The 22,747-nt window shown below is 40.9% G+C and overlaps 1 protein-coding gene across 3 annotated transcripts in view; it reads right to left on the bottom strand.

Annotated features, from left to right (window-relative positions):
- The window catches only part of LOC134338504 (sarcoplasmic/endoplasmic reticulum calcium ATPase 2), a 103,976-nt gene that overhangs the window by 1,183 nt on the left and 80,046 nt on the right, over positions 1–22,747 (bottom strand). For 2 of the 3 annotated variants that reach the window (XR_010016232.1, XR_010016233.1), the window contains 11 exons: positions 20,858–20,960; positions 19,806–19,937; positions 19,595–19,720; positions 18,655–18,873; positions 16,229–16,564; positions 14,506–14,726; positions 13,160–13,362; positions 11,926–12,011; positions 10,865–10,998; positions 8,502–8,619; positions 4,932–6,595 (listed from right to left, as the gene is read on the bottom strand). Coding sequence is in view for 1 of the 3 variants with exons in the window: in XM_063034370.1 (XP_062890440.1) it covers positions 6,475–6,595; positions 8,502–8,619; positions 10,865–10,998; positions 11,926–12,011; positions 13,160–13,362; positions 14,506–14,726; positions 16,229–16,564; positions 18,655–18,873; positions 19,595–19,720; positions 19,806–19,937; positions 20,858–20,960 (1,799 nt within the window). In the remaining 2 variants the exon portion in view is untranslated. The remainder of the gene's footprint in view (positions 1–4,931; positions 6,596–8,501; positions 8,620–10,864; positions 10,999–11,925; positions 12,012–13,159; positions 13,363–14,505; positions 14,727–16,228; positions 16,565–18,654; positions 18,874–19,594; positions 19,721–19,805; positions 19,938–20,857; positions 20,961–22,747) is intronic. The other variant, XM_063034370.1, reaches the window with a different exon arrangement.

The raw sequence follows: 22,747 nt of genomic DNA, 5'->3' as shown, positions 1-22,747 counted from the left end.
GTGAATCACATTATTTAGAACAGGCAACTTTTGCTTTGTAAACACTTAAAAGCGACCGTGCTACAGATAGACATCACATACCAGGTTATAAAGGGACTGTGAAAGTGAATGGACCATGCACACAAAGACTTTCATTAACACTAGGAGGGAGAAAAGAATGACAGAATACAGGCACCGTATGCAAATAGTGCTGTTAATACCATTACCCAGTTGAAAGCAATGCAATATTTGTTTCCCCATTCATAATAGTTTATACTAATTTCACTATGTCAGTTCTTTCAGATTTTTTTCCTTTCAGAATTATCAAGCTGTACATATGCTTCCCTCCCCCCATACTTCTATTAAAAATTTGTTCCTCTCTGCAATGCAAATAGCCAAATAGGCAATGTGCTGAACGCCATCTGCTGGGCTTATTATGGTATCACCTCTTCACCTTCCACCCTATGAATTTATCATTAATGGGGCTAAAACAAGAGTTGGACAGTAGAGGTTCTCGCTCAAGTTTGAACGTCTGTTTAATTCCTCCCTACCACTACTCAAGGAGATTCTTCAGATACTATTCTATATACTTCAGTTGTCCTCAAGTCCCTCACTCAAAACAATTACAGGCAAACTTCAACATCAAGTAGGGCTTCTCGTTTTTAGCAGACATCCAATATTAATGAAATGGTGGGGGGGGGGGTTGGAAAATGACTGGCAGATTATTTCTTCACCAATAATCATTTGGAGCACTCTGGTGAAATCAGTACATAATATTGATCAAAAATAAGAATATCCTGGTCAATGTAGTTAAGGCACCTCAAAATGGATTCTCAATGATGGGAACTGAGTAAATTTCTGCGACGTCCTTTCCACTTCAGGTTCAGAACATTTCTTAAAGCAGGATTCAACGAAAAGCTGCTTCTATGTTATTCCTGCTGCTTGGTCTGCCGCTGTTGCATGAAATACTGCCTTTCATTGAAAGATGGAAGGGTGTTTGAAAACTGATATTCAGTACAGACCAAAGCTAAATTAAACAAAGGTGTAATGAATACAGAGCTGTACTGAAAGCAGAGGGCCCTATTCATCTTTCCCTGTACTCCTCCCAACTCTTATACAAAGCAAAAAAGAATGAGCTAACAGAAAGGTAAAAATGTTTAAAAGGATTTTTATTTATTTTGAGGGAAGACAATGCTGGAAATACTCAGCTGATCAGGCAGAACCTTTGGGTGAGGGGAAACATAATTTAAAGGATGTATATAAGAAGTTTAAAACTTAAATGAACAATTAATACAGTAACACCTTCCACGAGTACATGAAAGGAATGCCCCTAAATAAACATCGGTTTCTTAGGAGGTTGGGGAATTAATAATGCAAAATGGTAGTGTAATTTTAGTTCTGCTTTCATGGTAGAGACACTAAAGGCATCCCAAAGATAGCAGATAATGAAGGGGTCACAGGGAGGGTAGAATGTAAAATAATCTCTTTCCCTAGAAAAGTAGTTCTAGGCAAACTATTGGGATTAAAGGCTGACTAGTCCATTATATCTGAAGGACCTAGAGTTTTCTGCTTCTGGAGATTGTGGATGCAATGGCAGTAGAGTTAAAGAAGACCACAGCTCAGGCCCATCTAGGTCAGCAAACACGTTAATCTGCCTATTCCTTCAACCTGCACCCCCCTAGACCTCCATACCCCTCCCATCCACATACCTATCCAAATTTCTCTTAAACGTTGAAACTGACCCCACATCCACCACTTGCACTGGCAGCTCGTACCACACTTGCCCCATCTTCTGAGTGAAGAAGCTCCCCCTCATGTTCCCCTTAACCCATGACCTCTAGTTGTGGTACCACCTATCCTCAGTAGAAAAAGCCAGCATTTACCCCACCTATACTCTCCATAATTTTGTATACCTCTATCAAATGTCCCCTCAATCTTCTATGTTCTAGGGAATGAGGTCCCAATCTATTTGACCCTTCCCTATAACTCAGGGCCTCAAGTCCCAACAACATACTTGTAAATTTTCTCTGCACTTTTTCAATCTTATTTACATCTTTCTTATAGTTAGGTGACCAAATCTGGACACAGTACCTCAGATTAGGCGTCTCCAACCTGTTAATCAATTTCAACATAATCCCAACTCCTGTACTCAATACATTGATTTATGATGGCCAATGTGCCAAAAGCTTTCTTTATGACCTTATCTACCTACGATGCCACTTTCAAGGAATTATGTATCTGTATTTCCAGATCCCTCATTTCTTACTGCCCTACCGGCCACCATGTTAGACCCTGGTTGGTCCTCTCAAAATGCCATACTTCACAATTGTCTGCACCAAGTTCCATATGCCATTTTTCCAGCTGATCTAGATCCTGATGCAAGCTTTGATAGTCTTCCTCGCTGTCGACTATACCCCCAGTCTTGGTGTCATCCACAACTTTGCTGATCCAGTTTACTACATTATCATCCAGAGTATTGATATAGAAGACAAACAATAATGGACCCAGCACTCATCCCTGCAGCGCACCACTAGTCACAGGCCTCCAGTCTGAGAGGCAACCATCTACAACCACTCTCTGGCTTCTCCCACAAAGCCAATGTCTAATCCAATTTACAACTTCATCTTGAATGCCAAGTGACTGAACTTTCTTGACCAACCTCCCACATGGGACCTTGTCAAAGGCCTTGCTAAAGTCCATGTAGACAACATCCACTGACTTGCCTTCAACAACTTTCCTGGTAACAACCAAATTTTGTAATCTACCAAAATTCCTGAGACCAGAGGAGAGGCAACCCCTGACCTTTCAAGATGAGGTGACAGAAAGCAGGCACTATAAGGCACATCCATAACTGGAAAAGTGCTAGAATTCACTATTGAGATATTAGCAGGATATATAAACATCATTAGACAAGGAAACAGACAATCAATATGCCTTTATACAAAAGAAATTCTGTCTGACTAATAATTGGTAGAGTTTTTTGGGGATTGCTAAAAAGGAAACAGTGAATGTGCTGTATTTGGATTTCCAAACGCATTTGAAAGGTTGATTCATAAATGGTTACCACACAAGGTAAGAGCACATGGGTTGGGGATAATATGTTGGCAAACTAACCCAACGTTAAATTAGACAGGTAGGATAAATGGATGATTTTCAGATTGGTACTCAGGAGCTGTGCTAGGGATTCAACTATTTACACTCTAAGGGTAGTGAAAAAATTTGGTGATAATACAAAAACAAAAGCCAGGTTTAGCAAGTTGTGAGGACGACAAAGTTTGTAAGGGGCTGCTGATACATTAAAGTCAGTGGGTAGGAAGTTGGCTGATGGTGTATAACATGGACTAACATACAAACTTAAAAATTGCGAAATTGCAAAATATTGAGAGTAAAAGGAGTGTGGAGTCCAGGTATGTGAAACATAAGAAGCTGGCACGGAGGTAACACAAGCAACGACAATGACTGACAGGCGAGGAAGTTTTGGTGGAACTTTACAGGGCCTGGTTAGACTGCAGCTGGAACACTGCATGTAGATTTGGTCTCCCTATTTAACAATAGCTGCACTGGATGCCATGGAGAGAAGATTCACTAGAATGCTTCCTGGGATGACTATTGCCCCAATAGTTCATCAGACTTTAGAAGGATGCAAAATGATTTTACTTCATTTCATGAAATTAAAATTCTAAGTGGGTTTGGCCAACTGGATGCTGAGAAGTGTTTTCCCCTGATAGGGCTATCTAGAACTAGAACACACAGAAGAGTGGGCCATCAATAGCAGACGTGAGGAAGAATTTCTTTACTCAAAGGGCTGCAATCCTTTGGCTTTCTATCCCAGACAGCCTTGGAGATGAATCATTTAATATATTCCAGAAAGAGTATATATCTTTCTGGCAGATATCTAAACTACAAGGGAATGAAGAGAGAGGTGCAAGTACAGGATTTGATTAGTCATTGGAGGAGGAGGTCTACGGGTGTAATTGATCATTCCTGCTTTTTTTTTGGTTCTTAAATAGATTTAAGATTTCAGGTCACTGACATTTTCATTAGCACTGCCCAAACTACTGGGTATTTCCAGCATAGAGTGCCTTTTATCTTTGATTTCCTACAATGATGGTTTCTGGATTCATTGAATTGTTTTCATTAAGTACAATCTACGGTCCAAGCTGTCTTCACAAATCACTAAATAACCAACAGCCCAGATCAACATTTAAAATTAGCTCAAAGAATTTATCTTTATCGTCAAGTATGCAGATGGCTTTCAGAAGTGAGGGAGGGACTGATCTCAAGGTGCCACTGTCAATGCTTTAGAACCTTGCATTCACACTGGGCCATACCTCAATTATCGAGAAAATGGCCCATCATAATTTTGAGTTATTTAGTGATACATGCCATCTATGTTACCATTTTAATGCTGAAAGCAGCTGAAGTGACTGCCTCTTTTCAACTGTGGAACGTTGAAATAAACAGCTTGCAGTAAAATCAGGTTTCCTCTTTTAAAATTACTCTTTTTTTTCTTGAAACAAAAAAAAGCCAGGATATTTAGCTGTTAGAAAGTTCTCAACTGCTTTCATCCAATTTCTCCATCTGGATTAATGTGTTTGAAAGCAAAGTGTTACCATACAAGCATGCTGTAGGCGGTCTGATCCAGGATTCAGATACAATTGCTATTTATACATTGACAATGTATAATTTTACAATTTACTAGCAATTTAATCATATAGCAGAAATTACTTCTAATCCTAAGCAAAAAAAATCACTTCTTTCCAGAAAAGTACTGCGTTAAATACATTAAATTTTGCAACAAAAAGAACTGATTTAAAAAAAAATAATTTCTACATGCTTTAAAAGATCCATAAAGCCACATGCATTGACGTAATATACCAGAATCCTGGACTAAACGCAGGATAGAGATCTAGAATTGGAATGAGGCAATTACAAAATGTAAATATACTCACTTTAAATGATGGTTTTTTTTTGGAAGGCGTTGAAGAAAACACCATTGTTAGGTTTTGTTAACACATGTAAAAACCACCTCACTTAAATTTCACTTTAGAAAACATGCTTTAGAACACTATAATCCAACATTTAGATTATTACAGCTGTAATAAGTTAGTATGATGATAGTATGTTAAAATTTACTTTTTAGTTCTATACATTATGTCAAATGAGTATTTGGTTATGTGCTACTTACAGCTTGCAACTACATTTTCTAGTTTTTAAAATATCGCTGTTGCATGTTTGTGCCCAGCTTAAGCATCTAAACATAATTAGCTTTCAGCTACTTAAGTGTTCTCAAATACACATGAGTAAAATATTTCTCCAAATCTTGTTCAAATTTATGTGAATATTAAGAGTCTAACAAATAAGACCTAAAAACAATTTAAGATTCGGGGTTTCTGTATTGCAACTATGAATCGGCCTGGTTGAAAGAAACATGGTGAAATTCTTTTTCTCAGTCCAAAACATTTTATTTTTTTTTCTCTCTCTTGACATCTGAATTAACCCTTGACTTATTAACATTCAAGGTGAAGTGGCAAAAAGAAATCTGCTAAGACCATTACAATATACAATTAGTGCTTTAAATAAATATTCTTTAAACTTACTAGGAGAAGAAGATAAACAAAAAAAAAAGCAATAGGAGGCTGGGTGAGGGAATGTTGGGGGTGTGGGGTTGGGGGAAAACAGTGTGTTCTGCACAAAGACGGATCAGCATACCTCAAGCAGACTGTAGACACGATTGAGCTGAGAACACAAATGATTACGGGAAATAAAACCAACAGCAGACTGAGGTAGCAGTACTCTGCTGAGTACAGAAAATAAGGAGTTTGGACTAAAAAGAAACAAAAAAGGACAGAAGGCACAAAGTCTAAAATAGAACCCAACTAAAATAATCATGAGGTGACAACCTATGGAATTGTTTTTAAAATTTTTCCCCCCAAACAATTTAACATTCTCAAATAATTGTTCCATATTTTCAGCCAAAAAAAACCCACAACCATTGACGCACTGGTTCTTAATTTATACACAAAAGATGAACAAATTAGTAAACAGAACACATCTGTACATGCTGTTTCATCTACAAAACAAAAATACTGCAGAAAATAGTATTAATCTCTGTACACGGCAATGCACAGTTTAATTTTTTAATTTTTTTTTAAAGTTGTGTAAAAATCAATCCTGTTTCATTTAAGTTCGGAAAAAATATTAACTTCATCCATACATGGGTTCATATGAAATTCAGCAGAAACAGACTCTTGGAATCAGGTGTTTAAATGATAAAAATTTTGGTAGAAGTTAATCAAATGCCATGTCTTTTCCACGAAACTATTCCACGACAGCTCTATTTCAGTCAAGACCAGAATATTTCAGCAAAATTAGTGTCTGTACTGTAAAGCCAGATAACCAGAGGCACAGAAATGAGCACAAAAGGCCAGGAAATCCCCTCCGTACATGCTGAGAAATCACACTGTTTGCCACTAGGCAGAGTATACTCTTTACCCGGTTCAAGGTAGTTACGAGCAATAAATTTGAGTGTCTCATCCAGCAGAATGACGGGCAGAGATATTTTCAGGACCATCAGCCACTGCGTTACATCTAGTGGTGTAATTTGGAAGATGAGCTGAAACGAGAAATTAAGTGACTGCTTTACTCTCTTCAGAGGCTTAAAATAACCTGCAAAACGAGCCAAAGAACAAAGCCTAATTTCCATTCTAATTACTGAAACACAGGCAATTACAATAAAAATCTTTTGGGCTGTTTTTAAAGCCACCTGCAAAAACGGTCTACACGTTTAACTCTTAATGCTCCTCTTCCAATTGTTAAAGTCTAAAGCCAAGAATTAAGCTAAAAGCGAAAGGTTACCATTATGAAGAACGGCTTGAAAAACGATCGGATTTTTACAATGGGATGGAGACTGGTTGTGGGAGGGCAGAAGGTTATTATATATATCATCTCCAGAAAAGTTTAGAAAGACTAAATGTAAAAGGCTGCTTGACAAGCAAAAAAAAAACCCCAATTAGTTACCACCATAAGAATGAAAAACTATAAATTAAATGCTTTTCTTTATAATCATGATTTAGAGGAAGAAAAATGTTCTGCTATGTCAGATGCAATGGAAAGGACTAAACCTTTGCGGTTAAAAAGCTGATATTATCTTGGCCAATGATGAATTTCCTCGTTTATCAGCAGTCTATCTTAAGGGTTTATAAGAGTCTGAAATTCTTGATTCCATCATCTCTCCTGCCCAGAAGCTACAGTAAGGGTTTAAACTTTGGAGTAACAATGTGCATTTATCAGATAATCTCCCCAGATTAGGGAAAAGGTTAGGTTGCTCAAATTTAATGAACCACCCATTTAATCAACTATCACATCTCAACGCATGTATTAAAAATGAGACTGCAGAGAAGGAAATGGGACTTGTGCTTTATACATCAAAAAGACTAAACGGCTAGCTATCAAAAGCCAAAAAAAAAGAATAGGAACTCTGAATTACAATTCAGATCATTACTTATTTTCCACCACTGACTGCAAGGAGTTTGCACGTTCTCCCCATGGGTTTCCTCCGGGTGCTCCGGTTTCCTCCCACAGTCCAAAGACATACCGGTTGGTAGGTTAATTGGTCATTGTAAATTATCCTGTGATTAGACTAGGGTTAAATCGGGGGTTGCTGGGCAGTGTGGCTCGAAGGGAAAGATGGGCCTGTTCTGCACTGCATCTCAATAAACAAACAAAATGTTCATGAGAAGGAAGGTTAAATAAAGAGACCAGAATAAACACAAATACTTAAGATTATGAAAGGGTTTGACGAAATACAGAGTGAGGTTTTTCCAGCAAAACCCCAAGGCTGGTACTGGAACTTCTAGTAAACCACGTCAGATTTTTTTTCTCTCTCACTCTTGCAAAATGATATTAGACATGATATTAGTAGTGTAGCGGTTAGCACAAAGGTTTACAGTACAGGAGATCCGAGTTCAGTTCCCACCACTGCCCGTACGGAGCTTGTATGCTCTCACCGTGACCAAGTGGGTTTCCTCCGGGTGCTCTGGTTTCCTCCCACAATCCAAAGACGTACCAGTTGGTAGATGAATTGGCCATTGTAAATTGTCCTGTGGGTAAACTGTGTGTGTGTGTGTGGGCGGGGGGGGGGGGGTGGAGACTGCTGCCCAGCAAGGTTCAAAGAGCCGGAAAGGCCTATTACATGCTGCAGATCAATAAGTAAAAGTAATCAAGAAGCTATTATTACTGAGATGACCATTTGTGGGAATTAGATCACCAGAAGCATTTAAGTATCAAGGGAACAAATACTGGCAATCATGATGATGTGGTAGCTACTTAGGTAGCAAAAATTGTTTAAAAGAAACATGGTTTACATGATCAAATATGTGAAGTATTTGCTGGCAAAGTAAGTTTTCAGAATATTTCAGAGCAAAGTAATAAGTCCTTGAATGAATCTTTCCAGAAAACAGAACACTTATATACGATCAAGAAAGGACACAAGATGGAATATATAATGCAATCTGACTCACCGGTAGAGGCTCCACATATAAAATGAGGAAATGAAGAGACATCGACAGGCAGATTGAACCCAATAACCAAACATTTTCCCAAGGAGGCATCTTCAAAAGTGACTGGTTCTCTGATAAACTGAAAGGAAAGCAATATTATAAATTAACTCATTCCTAAAGTGGCTTAGATTACTTATTTAAAATGATTCTTTGTGCCCACTGGACTTGGTTGAATCATTAAATGTACTAATCGGCCAGTTTAAAAACTATGAAAAGCATGGAGTTCTAGGAGACAGAATTATTTATAGATTTTTTTTTTTTAAAGTAAATTTTTTCCCAGCAAAAACAGAGCTGTACAGCTATTTTTAGGGTGCATTCTTCATTTTCTAATGGAGAAGAATTCCCTTTAGATTTTATTTGTTTAAATGAATTTGTTGAAGACAGCGTCACAGGTCACTACAGTCATAGCACTGTAAATCACAGAACCATTCCCTTCCGACCACCGTCAATACCGACCGTTGTACCTTCTACGTCTGGCTGACTTGTGTGTTTCTGGATGGTTCATAAATGGCTCTGCTTTCCACCTTTAGTGTGAAAAAAGAATACCTTCTAAACCTCATACCCATGGCCCTCTTTCCAGACGCCTCACCATGGGGAAAAAAAGACTTATCACTATACATCCCTCATAATCAGTTCACTCCTCAGACCCCAGGAAATCAAATCCAGTCCATCCAATCCCTCCTTGGAACTGAAAAGCTCTAATCCATTCGACAAAGCGCAGCCCCACCAGAGCAATCAACTCATTCCGATCGCACCGTAACCAAAACTCTGCTGTGGCTTAACCAATGAAATACAAAGCTATAACATGACAACTCTGCTCCGACATTACCTGGCCCAGCTGCCAAAGGTATGCATTCTATATTCCTTCTTCGCCACTATTTACCAGCGCTGTCAATTTCAGAGACCCATGGACCGACAGCCTGAAGTCCCTCTGTTCATCAGCACTCCCTTGACTAGAACCCTACGATTTACAGTCCCTGACCTTCCAAGACACATCACTATCATCCCACTGACCACAAATCAACTAATTCCATTAATAACGATTAAAATCTGCTCCACTCTCCAGCTGATCACAGGACCCTACAAGCTGATGATAATCCTTCTCGTTATTTACAACATTCGCAGTTATCACAAAGCGAGCATATATTGTCATCCTTCTGAATTAAGTGGTTTGCCAATAAATGGGGAGGGGTAGAGTTTCACATTTAGACCAGACTAGGTTTAAAAAAAACAATTTCCCCATTCTTAGAGCAACTTAGTTAATCACATGGGTTTAAAAAAAAATCAAGCCATAGGCTGGTTTCAGAGAAGCCATTTATCAAACTGTATTTTAAAACTTCTAGATTTGTTCTAATACAAAAATTAAATTCTCCAATTTTGTAATGGCAGTTGGAGTTCTCACCTCCAGAGCATTAGCTGGGTCTCAGAATTTTATTTTTCCACCTCTCTTCCAGCTTCTCATTTCATCCCCCACCCACCTGCCTTCCTCCACACCTGCTTTCACCTATGAGCATCTAGCGTGTACTCCTCCTCCTCCTCCCTCCTTCTTATATTAGCTTCTTCCCCCTTTCTTTCCAATCCCGATGAAGGATCTCAGCATGAAACGACAGCTCTCCCTAGATGCTGCCCGACCTGCCAAGTTACTCTGGGTTGGTGAATTACTGGCCCAACAACCCCATTAATATAACGGCCTCCAAAAAAAAAAAATCAGCCAGCTAGTTCTGTTCTAAATATACAACAAATGCATGATGACTAATCTTTCAAGAGTTTGCTATGGAAAGCCTGAACATTGACTAATGTCTCCTTCCTACCTCACTAGCCCTCTCAACCAAACAAAACTACCACTTGAGGGGTTGATGAATCACATTCTTACATGATACATTAAGTCTATCAACCACACAAAGGAGCCTTACAAGCTCCAACATTTTAAATTATTTTTAGGACCTGAAAGTTACTTCACATTACACAGAATAACCAACTATGTACTTCTAAACATCTGTATATGTGAAAGTGCCAACACAGAACGTAGAGCATTCGCCTGATTCACAACTTGCACATTTATCACTTCTAGTGACACATCCTAGCCAAAATAGCCGGCAGTATTTACCAAAGGAACACATTTTTAAAGCACGCCCTCAAACATGATGCATGCCACCATTATATAAATTCACTTTATTTTTTAAAGAGTCATCAGTGCACAGTGTTCAATTACCTGCTTCAACATGACAAAGTGCAGAGATTTTAACATGATTATGTTTATACTTCCCACAGCAGTCATAATCAGAAAGCCCACCATTTCAAGGTCAGCGAGCAAAGCTTCTAACCTGTTAAGGGCGTTACACATCTCAATGGTCACCAAGACAGAGAGTGCCATAGTCATGGGATAAGGAGATTCAAATATTTCACAGTCAATGCCATCGAAATCTGGGTTTTCTGGATTGCATTGCAAGAAATGGCTCTACAATAAAGCAAAGACATAACAACAGAATGAACAACAAAGCTATTTTAGTGTCTTAATGTTTCCACAGGCAAGTACATTTTGCCACTTACATAGGTTATAACTGGACCGGTATTAGCCAATTACAGCAAAGTGGATCAGCTTGGCCTGATGTTTTCAGAGGATTCGTTCAGCTAAAATTAACTTTTAAGTTGTTACACGTGCATTGAAACCCATGATGAAAGGCGCCATTTGCGTCACATCAAATCAGTGAGGACTGTGCAAATGTTGCCACGTTTTCTGGTGCCAACACACTGACCCTGACTGCACATCTTCACAACGTGGGAGGAAACCCACATGGTCACGGGGACAGCGTTAAAAACTCCTCACGCGGGATAGTGAGAACCAAACCCAGATCGGGGGTGGCCGGCACAGTCCAGCTGATCGGCCAACTGCGACACTATCGTGCCGGAGGGGAACAGGAGGGAAGTCATTCATAGCCTTATTTTTATTATCCTGCGACATGCCAAAATCTATATACGTGGCATTTAAAAAAAAAAATTGGTACAACCGTGATGCAGAGGAAGGCCCGTCAATTTAAGCTCAGAAGCTCAAGTTGGTTGGGTGAAGTCCTGGGAAACTGCCTGTATGAGTCAAGCATCACCTTCTCATGATCTTCCAACAAAGGAGCAAAACGAATTCTAAAGTCATAATCTGTTTGGAGGAAACTGGCCTTTACATGGTGTGCCTCAATTTTGGGCACGAAAAGTACATGTCATACGAGAAATATTATTGAATTTGAGAGCTTTTAACGAATGCAGAACTTTTAGTTTACTGCCTAACCCCACAATTATATTGAGCGCTTGAAGATAAAATGTGCGCTGTTAATTTCCAGGCAAAAAATACAATGAAGAGCTTACATATTAAAAAATATAACTAATATGTTACCAGCTGGTAATAAGTAATCCTAGGCCCATCTTCAGCAGCTATAAACCACCAAGCAGCAGCACCCACTGTAGCAGCTCCCACATAACCTGAAAATAAAACAATTCCAATAAAATCAGTTTAGAAATAGTGGACTTCATGTTTAGTTAATATATCATAACAGGTACTACAGACGTGAAAACTTGCAGCTAGGACAGGATGGCCATACAGTTTCCATTACTGTTGTGCTTGAAGTGCTACAATCAGGATCCAAAGCGTCAAATTAATGCAGCCGTGTTTCCAGGCAACCCAAAGCCCTAATGAGATTACATTAGCTCTTTGGATTTTTAATGAAAACTGCCAGGGCACATTTCCATAACACGGCAACATGCACAATTAGTCTGTTCCAACAAAAAGTCTCTTAGCATATTTGTTATGCAAGCACCAATGGAACTGCTTGCTGCCCAAGGACTGCAGCTTCAAAAAGAAATCAAATAATTCCTGTGATTATACATTATTTATAAATGAAGAGATTAATTTGAGGGGAAAGCAGAAGTTATTCTGAAGGGCCCTTGGAAAGTATAACAAGATCAAGTCCAAAAAGCTGATTTACATGATTGCATTTCTGAAAGGGAGTTAAAACTTTGTAATAGTTTGAGGAACTTTCGTTCGGGTTTGTACTGAGATGAAGGACTAGCAAATTTCTACAGTCGTACAGCGCGGGGAACGTTCCAACTGGCTGCATCACTGTCTGGCATGGAGGCTCCAAGGCACTGGGTTGGAAAAGGCCGCCACGGGTTGAAGCCAGCTCCATCACAGGCACAGGAGCGCTGAGGACCTCACCAAAGGGCGACGACTCAAGAAGGTGGCATCCATCGTGATGCACCATCACCTAGGGCACACCCTCCTCTCATCACTACCCATCAGGGAGGTGGTACAGGAGCCCGAAGATGCACACTCGCCATTTTAGGAGATGTTTTGGGAGCAGCTTCTTCCCCTATGCCATCAAATTTCTGCATGGTCCACGAACATTAATTTACAATTTTACTCTCTTTTTGCATTACTTATTTAAAAAAAATTCTCATTGTCGCTTACACTAATTTATGTATTTGACTGCTTTGCTATTGCAAATCAACAAATTCCACAAAACCGGACCTGACTACTATCTAGCCCAAGTTCAGTTAATGGAGGTGAACAAAGAGGCAAAGCCATTCCCGGCTGAGAGCGAACCCTTCACCCGCTCTAGTAAAGTACTCACATCCAATAGCCATGTAGCGAAAGAAAAGCCAACCGCTGATCAGGGGCTCCTTAGGACTGCGTGGAGGTTTGTCCATGATGTCCAGATCGGGTGGATTGAAGCCCAGTGCTGTGGCAGGCAGTCCATCAGTCACCAGATTCACCCACAGGAGCTGTACAGGGATCAGAGCCTCAGGAAAGCCCACAGCTGCTGTTAGGAAAATACTGCAGGGAGAAAAAAAAAACTCTAATTGCTCTCAATCCCACAAGCTTCTTGTCCAAATTGTATTATTTTTTATTATCCTTATTTCAATAAGATACATTTATTAAAAAAAGGACAATCAATGGATGGTATTGAGAATAAAGCAAAGATTAATAGATTGCCATACTTCTCAGTCTATCAATACCTACTTGAAAGAGCTCCCTACAGATTAGTGAACCTTGTCCTAGTCTCTTGTCCATAACAATTTCTGAAATCTGGATTAATTCCACAAATTCTTCCCCAAACATTGGTAGCAATGCAAGAACCTTGTTTCTATAAATATTTCTCAGTGTTTAATACTAGAGGTGACAGCGGTGGTTCCGATACTGTGTGTTTACACAAATCACCATTAATCCAGGACAATTTCATACATTCCAAGAACAGACCAGAATTAGACATACTGTGTTTGGTAGAACCTGGGGGTTTACCTCTCCTGGTTCAGCCACAAACTATTCCCAGGCTGAAGGACAGCAATGAATTTGCCGCATGAAACAAAAATGATGTTTTTTTTAAATCATCCTGCTCTTCAGCTGAAGGAAATCACCAGTCAACCAATGCCAGAGCCAGACAGGGAAAGAATTGAGAGTCAAAGAGAGCGAGGGATTGTTAACTAATTTGTAGAAACTAATGCTGGGCACTGAGATGCTGCTGCCGTGGTTTAGCTTGTAACTGAGAAAGAGGAGGGGGATGAGGATAGACCCTTATGGGACTCAGGAAGAAATGGCAAGGAGTAGGAAGCCTTTGGGGACCACTCACTGGTTCCAACTGGTCATTCAAGAATAAAGCCAGGCAGCCCTGCTTAATTGGATAATGTGGAGATTGTGCTCTAAAAACTGCAGGCAGTTTGGTGTTGGTGGGGGCGGGGGGTGGGGAGCAATACCTACAATTGTAACTTTCAGATACAAGTGATTTATATGGTACAGATAAGGAATATATCTATATTCACCCTCGGCTTCAATACAAATAACGATTCAAAATACCACCAGGTGAGTCACAAAATGCTTTCCATTTAATTAGCATGGCTGAGAAATTCAGGTTAGATTATTAGGCTAATGAAATAGCCCGCACTAGGAATGACAGACGTTTATAGCAGGATCATTTCTTACCAAACGACTTCTCCAATGTTGGAAGAGATGAGGTAGCGAATAAATTGTTTCATGTTGTTGTAGATGGCACGGCCCTCCTCGACTGCTGCAACAATTGTTGAGAAGTTGTCATCTGCCAATACCATTTCAGAGGCAGATTTTGCCACAGCAGTACCAGATCCCATGGCAATTCCAATCTCTGCTTTCTTTAGGGCAGGCGCATCATTCACACCATCACCAGTCTAAAGAGCCAAAGAAAACCAAATGATAAGCAAAGATAGCTGAGTATAGGAACTGTCATTTATGATATTCACTGATAAAGGAAGCAAGCTACAGATGAATATGTCTGAGCATCCAAAAGCTTTCTGCAAGGATCCAAATATTTAAAAATGAGTACTTTGAGCAAACAGAGTACAACACACACACACACACACACACACACACAGAGGACATTATTTCCCCATTTTCATTTGGATTGGTGAACTAGGCAGACGTTTGGCAGAGGAAAATGGGTACTCATTCATTTGATAGGAAGAGTGGACAGTGGTCACACAGACCAGACGGTGCTCAGAAACATTAACAAGGTTACAATCTCTAAGCTGAGTTGCGACACAGCAGACTGACCCAGCAATGCGAGGAACTCTTCTATGGTTGATATTAGGAGTTCCCATAGGCTGTTACAACTTAATCCATTCCCCTCAATACATAAAGAGAAAGGGACAATACTTCTTAAAGACAGTTATTAAGTTATTTACAAATAGTCTAAATTATGAAAGTAATGACTAGGCTTTAACTTTGGCAAAAGAGTAGAATGATTTACCATTAGAACAAATCAGAACACAATCACTTTCCAAATTTCATGTAAAGGCATAGTTGGAATAAGGGCCAGAATGCTGTCATTTTATCAACAAGTCCAGTGCCGCCTCAGAACATGGTAATATTTAGTAGGATTTACATCTTGGAGATGAGGAAAAAGGAATCTTGGTCAAATATTTGTAATTAATCCTATGATATCGAAGCCAATTCCAGAATCCCTGCCAAGATTAATTACCTCTCCAGTCTCTGTAGCACACCAACGATCTCTGTCAACAGAAATTCTACAATCTACGACTGAAAGATCTGAGTAACCCATGTCTTCCATACCTAACACTGGTGGCAATAGCATTTAACACTAACTAAGCCTTTTAAATTATGATTTGAAACCTCCTTGCTAAATGTCCACCATCTTTTATTTATTTATTGAGATGCAGCATTTCCGGTCCTTTGAGTCGTGCCACCCAGCAATCCCCCGATTTAACCCTAGCCTAATCACAGGAGAATTTACAATGACCAATTCACCTACCAAGTGGTATGTCATTGGACTGTGGGAGGAAAGCAGGGCACCCGGAGGAAACCAACGCGGTCACGGGGAGAACATACAAACTCCTTATAGGCAGCAGTGGGAATTGAACCCCGGTAGCCTGCACTGCAAGGCGTTGTGCTGACCACTAACGCCATCACACCACGGTGGCAAAGTTTACTTAACAGATGGAAGGGCAGCAATGATTTATGTAGTTGAATTACTGTGCATATTAATGCAACAATCAAATGTAGAGTGCACGGGAAGCTCATTTCCAAATACATTCTTCTCCCTGGGAAGTCATTCCCTTTTGTCTACAAGATAAACAGTGAGTCACTGAACTAAACAGACTAAAAAGTAAAAGAGTTACTGCAAACTGGAGCACTTCAAAAGCAGAGTTCCTACCATAGCAGTGATCTCATCGAACGCTTGTAAGAACTCCACAATCTTAGACTTGTGGGAAGGTTCTACCCGGGCAAAGCAACGGGCAGTTAAGCAAGCGTCCCTCTGCTCTGCTGGTGGAAGTTCATCAAACTCACGACCGGTAAAGGCCTTCTTTTCAACATCTTCCCGTTCTCCGAAGATTCCGATGCGCCTGCAAATTGCTACAGCTGTGCCTTTGTTATCCCCTGTGATCATGATGACCCGGATACCAGCGTGCCTGCACATCTTGACTGAAGTAGCTACCTCTGTCCGTGGTGGATCAAGCATACCAACGCAACCAACGAATGTAAGGTCAACCTGGAACGGGAATCGGTGCTTGTATTAAACAGCCAGCTACATTTATGTGAAGATTATTAACAGTACACATACATTGAAGCTGTACTTTACAAGGTTACACCAAGGAAACACTTACATAGATATATGTCAACCTTTATTCTTGGCACACAAGAGAAGATGATTCTCAAAATGCCTCAACCTAGAGCAGGGCTTTCCAACCATTTTTACGCCATGGACCCTTACAATTAACTGAGGCCCATGAGCCTCAGGTTGGGAATCACTAACCTAGAGTGACATTCTGTGGATGACAAAAACTTAGAGGGATTTGGGACAGGTGCTAAGAAATGGGGTTAGCTTGAATATACATCTAGGTCAGTGTGAGCACGTGGCCAAGTGGTTAAGGCATTGGACTAGCTACCTGAAGGTCGTGAGTTCGAGCCCCAGCCGAGGGAACGTGTTGTGTCCCTGAGCAAGGCACTTAATCACACATTGGTCTGCGACGACACTGGTGCCAAGCTGTGTGGGTCCTAATGCCCTTCCCTTGGACAACATTGGTGTCGTGGAGAGGGTGGACTTGCAGCATGGGCAACTGCTGGTCTTCCATACAACCTTGCCCAGGCCTGTGCCCTGGAGACTGAAGACTTTCCAGGCGCAGATCCATGGTCTCGCAAGACTAACAGATGCCTTTACTTTACATCTAGGTCAGTACAGATATGATGGGCCAAAGGGTCTTTCTTTTTATTTATTGAGATATAGCATTAGAATAGGCCCTTCGATCCACGGCACCCAGCAATCCCGATTTAATCCTAGCCTAATCACAGGTCAATTTACAATGACAAATTAACCTACCAACTGGTAGGTCTTTGGACTGTGGGAGGAAACCGGAGCATCCGGAGGAAACCCACGCGGTCATGGGAAGAACTCCTAACAGCAGGCGGTGGGAATTGAACCCGGGTCCTCTGTACTGTAAAGCGTTGTGCTAACCACTATGCTACTGTGCCATCCTGTGCTGTCCGACTCCACTTAATGCAAATCTAATTTAATGTCACGATTTTCCAAAACCTGATAGGAACTTATTTATTGGACAATCCTCCTAACACTCTTGGGATTCTTCAATATTAACTGGATTTCATTTCCTTTGCCCCACAATCCAGTCTAGAAATCTTTGAAGACAATCGGAGACTGGCAATCACTGATGGATTTGAAACTTTACCAGCCAATTTAGTAGCAAAGAGAACTGTCATCAAGGGCCATTCTAAAATGATTCCAGAAAAGTGAGTGTTTGCTAAAAATGGTCTATTTGGTATGCAAAAACCTTTCCTAGTTCTAGTGGCATTTTAAAAATGTTCTTACATTGCCACAATGTAAAGTTATTCAGAGCTGACTACGAATGGCATTCCATTGCAAAGCACATTAATCAAATTTTCTAATATTTGCTCAGCTAGAAGGGTTTATTTTAAGTCTAAAAGTCTATTGCTAGGTATTATCACAACAGAATTCCATGCATTCCCAAAGTGACACTGTTATCCAGAGAAAATTTAAAACCCAACACACTCTGCTCCCTGCTGGGTTTATTTCTGAAGGCCCACCCTCAAATAACTGTTTTCAAAAGGCCCTGTAGGTATCAGTGCTGTACAGACACTGGCCCAAATAAAATTCGTATAGTCGTTGCTTCCATGACCCACATCTGAGTTGATAAATCCGTGACAACTTGGAACACGGACCACCATAGCACACTGATTTCATAAACGTCCAACTTAAACAAAAATGCACACAGTGCATTAGTCGGGGAATTAAAGGTTATGGGCAAAAGGCAGGTAGTTGGGGATAAGTCCATGGCCAAATCAGCCACCATCTTATCGAATGGTTCGATGGGCCAGATGGCCTACTCCTGCTCCTATTTCTTATGTTTTTAAGACAGAGACATGCAAATCATAATAATCATTCAGGAGACTCCACAGATACTTGAAGATTACTTGAGAATTTTAGTGCTACAGGAAATTACCTTTTCTTCCAATGCATTTGACTGTCGAATATTTATAAATTAATGGAAAATAGTTTCTTTTTAAGTACAGGTTACCATCAGCTATCTTTTAAGAATGATCACCTACCTCATAACTAAGGAAATTTGAAGATTCTTCCAAATTCATATCTTCCTTCCTGATAGGATTATCACGTGTAGCCAGGGCCAAGCAACGCAGCGTGTCCTTCCCAGTACCCCAGTCCTTCACAACGCTCAAAATCTTCTCCTTGAGGGACTTCGTGAGGGGAACCTTAATGGTTCCAATACGAACATGGGTACATCTGTCAATCACACTCTCAGGAGCACCCTACAGAGAGCAAGAGATCAACAGTTACTGTTTGTCCCTGGCTGCACTGAGCTTATTGTTCAGTGACTTTCCAGCAATCTGCACTTTGAACTGGGGAAGCACATACAATCAAAGTTTGGTTTGAGGGGACTAATTTCAGGCAGTGATTCCATCATCCGTAATAGTCAGTGCTTACGGGGTACGTGCTTGCAGAGGGATCTCACTGAAACCGATCGAATGTTGAAAGGCCTCGATAGAGCGGATGTGGGGAGAATGTTTCCTCTAGTTTGGGGGGAGGGGGGAGGAAAAGAGTCTAACACCAAAGGACACAGCCTCTGAATAGAGGGGCATCCTTTTTGAATGGAGATGAGGAGGAATTTCCTTAGCCAGAGTGGTGAATTGGTGGAATTTGTTGCCACAGGCGGCTGTGGAGGCCGGGTCACTTAAGGCAGAGGTTGTTAGAATCTTGGTTAGACAGGTCATGAAGGCAGGAGATTGGGTCTGAGGGGGAAATGGATCAGCCATGATGAAATGGCAGAGCACACTCAATGGGCCAAATGGTCTAATTCTGTTCCCATGTCTCGTAATATAGGTCTGATCCAAGACCCAACAGTAACAACACAAGACTAGAATTCATTCAGTCTGTTTACACAGCAGCAATACGTATACATTTTACGCACAGTAGAACCAAACGGTACAAAGAGCCAGAAGGGAAACAAAGTGGAATACAATTCAACTTTACCTTCACAAACATCTTGTTGCCAACAGATGAACGCGTGGGCTTGTTAGGCGAACAGTACACCGACATAGATTTCCGATCTCTAGAAAACTCTAAGGTGAACTCTTTCTTCATCAATTGCCTGATGACCTGGGGAATGAAAATATTTGGTTAGTTTTCATTTATTAAAACAAAATTCTAACAGAAGTAAACTATTTCAAAGTTAAAAACTTACAGTACAGCAAGCATTGGCTCGCTCAATCTTGGACAGGTTCTTCAATTCTGTGTCAAACACGTTCATTTTCTCAACCAGGCAACAGAGGGCAGTCTCTGTGGCTTCCCCAACTTTCTCATATATTCCTTTAGTCTAAAAAGACAGATGAAATTTATTAGACAAATTATCTGAAGGAAACTCAAGAACTGTGTCAAGACAGGGAAAGATCCACTGTACTTTGTTCATATGCAGAGTAGCAACAGAATTACATCTTTCAGGTAATTTCTGATGTTCCTAAACACAATAACTGAAGTACTTTTCCCTAGAGTCAAAATCAAAAGTGGTAAGAAACTTGAATTACGCTGTGGCACAGTTACCGCCAGTTCCAGTGAGGCAGAGATGTAATGCTGGTTTATTAACGCCAAAGAGACACATTTAGATTACAAGTGCTGACAAAGAATAAGCTGATCTCACAAGTCTCACCAGTCTCCTAAAGGGCAAAACGAGAAACCTTCAGCAATTTTTCGATCCATTCTTTGTTTTATAATTTGCCTAAGATTGGCAAGGTTCCATCATCTTGCCTTGATAAGCCTATGTAGGTACATTAGTCATGGATTTCAAAATCAGCCAAGCATAAATTTTTCCAATAAGCAAACACAACCTACACTTCACAACTCCCTCCCAGAGAACATTTTGACTCTTCTTCCCCTCCAGTGCAGTTAACCCCACCCACCAACTGAAGATGAGAAACACTAGAAAGTCTGCCGATGCTGGACATCCAAAGTAACACACACAAAACACTGGAGGAACTCAGCAGGCCAGGCGACGTTTCGGGCCGAGACCCTTCTTCAGGCCTCCTTAAAATTAACCTTTAATTAATTGTATTAGCAGGAAACTCACCATTCCTGGTACCTTCTTGCCTCAGAGATATTGTTCGCTTTTCCACCTCATGTTTACCCCGTTCTTGTTTCATCTTCCCCCTCACTTCTGCTCTAACCTTTCAGCAGTGAGTCAAATGTTCCAAAATGTAATATTGCGACATAGCACCGAGCAATTAAATATTTGATTCATACCTCATTAAAATCCAAAGAAGAATCGTTGCAAAGAGCGCAGATGGTCGCTAACTCAATCAGGCCATCATATTCCGAACATTTGATGATTTTGTTGTCCAATTCCCTGCAAGACAGAGATTAAACTTAATTGAGTAAAATATTTTGCATAGTTAATAATTTTCATAATTGTTTAGAACACACTGGGTGCCACAAGCTTTAATTCTAGGAAACACGCAGAGTAAAATAACCCAGCTTTTTAAGAGAATGCAGTGATACACTGGAGAGATGCTTAGAAAGGATGCGAGAGGACGCCAAGAAGGGGGGGGCTCGGACAAAAAGGAAAGTGAGGGCCAAAGGAATGTCACAGAGAGTCTAAGAACAGTGCAGCATAGAAACAGGCCCTTCAGCCCATCTAATCTGTGCCAAACTATTATTGAGCCTAGTCCCACTCTGCTGCAAATGAACCACAGCCCTCCCATTCTCATTCCTATCCAAACTTGTCTTAAATATTGAAATCGAACCCCTAATGCTGCTGGCAGCTCATTCCACATCACCCTCTGAGAGAAGTTCCCCTCATGTTCCCCTTAAGCAGTTCACCTTTCACCCAATCTCCTACTTGGGGAGGGGAAGGGAGGGAACGTCGACTCAGACCATGAGAGGCCTGCTTCGGGCATTTTCATGCCTTACAAGGCGCAGATTGGAAGTCTGTGTGGGGCACCATTCCTCACACAGACACTAGAGCAATGTGTAATTAAGTGCCTTGCTCAAGGGCACAAACACACTGCCACAGCTGAGGCTGGAACTAGTGATCTTCAGATCACTAGACGAATGCCTTAACCACTTGGCCACGTGTCCTACTTGCATTCACCTTATCTATACGACCCATAATTTCATATACTCCTATCAAAACTCTGCTCATACGTTAGAAAATAAAGTCATAGCCTATTCAACCCTTCTCTATAACTTAGTTGGCAGAAAAGCACAGGAAGCAGACTTGGTGACTGCTGCTAGATTGAAGGAGGGTGGATTCAAGAAGGGCACCCTTGATTGCTTTAGTGGTTAGGGGAAATGAGTACAAAAGCGGGGCACTGCCACAAAGAAGAGAAAATGTGCAGATGCTGAAAATCTGAGCATCACACAGAAAATGTTGGAGGAACTCAGCAGGCCAGGCAGCATCCATGGAAAAGAATGCAGTCAACTTCTTGGCAGCACTGCCAAAGGGTTTCGGCCTGAAATGTCGGCTGTACTCTTTTCCATAGATGCTGCCTGGCCTGCTGAGTTCCTCCAGCACTGTGTGTGTGTGTGTGTGTGTGTGTGTGTGTGTGTAGCAGGGCATTGCCAATGGGCAAGAAAGAGCCCAGTCTGGCAATATCATTGAATGTGTGATCCCAGTGATTGTTCACGTTGCTACAGCTGTGCTGTCAGGAGCTGAACATCAAGGCTGCATAAAAGCTGGTAGAGTCTCTGACAGCTGGAAGCAAAATGGAAGAAACAGTTTGCTAGGAAAAAAGTCTGAAAGATAACGACTTCAGTTTTCCAAAAATTTAGTCAGAAGAAATTTCTGCCCAGCTGGTCCGAATGCCTGACTTACAGATCACACAGACAGCAAGCGAGGTGGCATTTGCGATGATGGGGTCGTGAAAAGATGAAGTTGCAGACTAGAGGTGATGGAGCAAGGGCTGACATTATTTTTATTCCATGACCTCTCCGCTTGTTGTCCACTTGTCATTCACTTTTATTCATTACCTACCCAGAGCCAGAGTATAACCTTCAGTGGGGCTCTTTTCCTTGTCCCTGTACGATGGTGTCCAGCTTCAACACCCCCTTGTCGCTCAGCGACATGCTACACTTCAGTAATGATCTTGGAAAACCAACCTAGCATTTCTCTCACACCCACACAATGACTCCAGT

This window comes from Mobula hypostoma, chromosome 27 (assembly GCF_963921235.1).
Source record: "Mobula hypostoma chromosome 27, sMobHyp1.1, whole genome shotgun sequence".
NCBI classification, from domain to species: domain Eukaryota; kingdom Metazoa; phylum Chordata; class Chondrichthyes; order Myliobatiformes; family Myliobatidae; genus Mobula; species Mobula hypostoma.
This window is presented reverse-complemented; position numbering and strand designations above follow the sequence as displayed.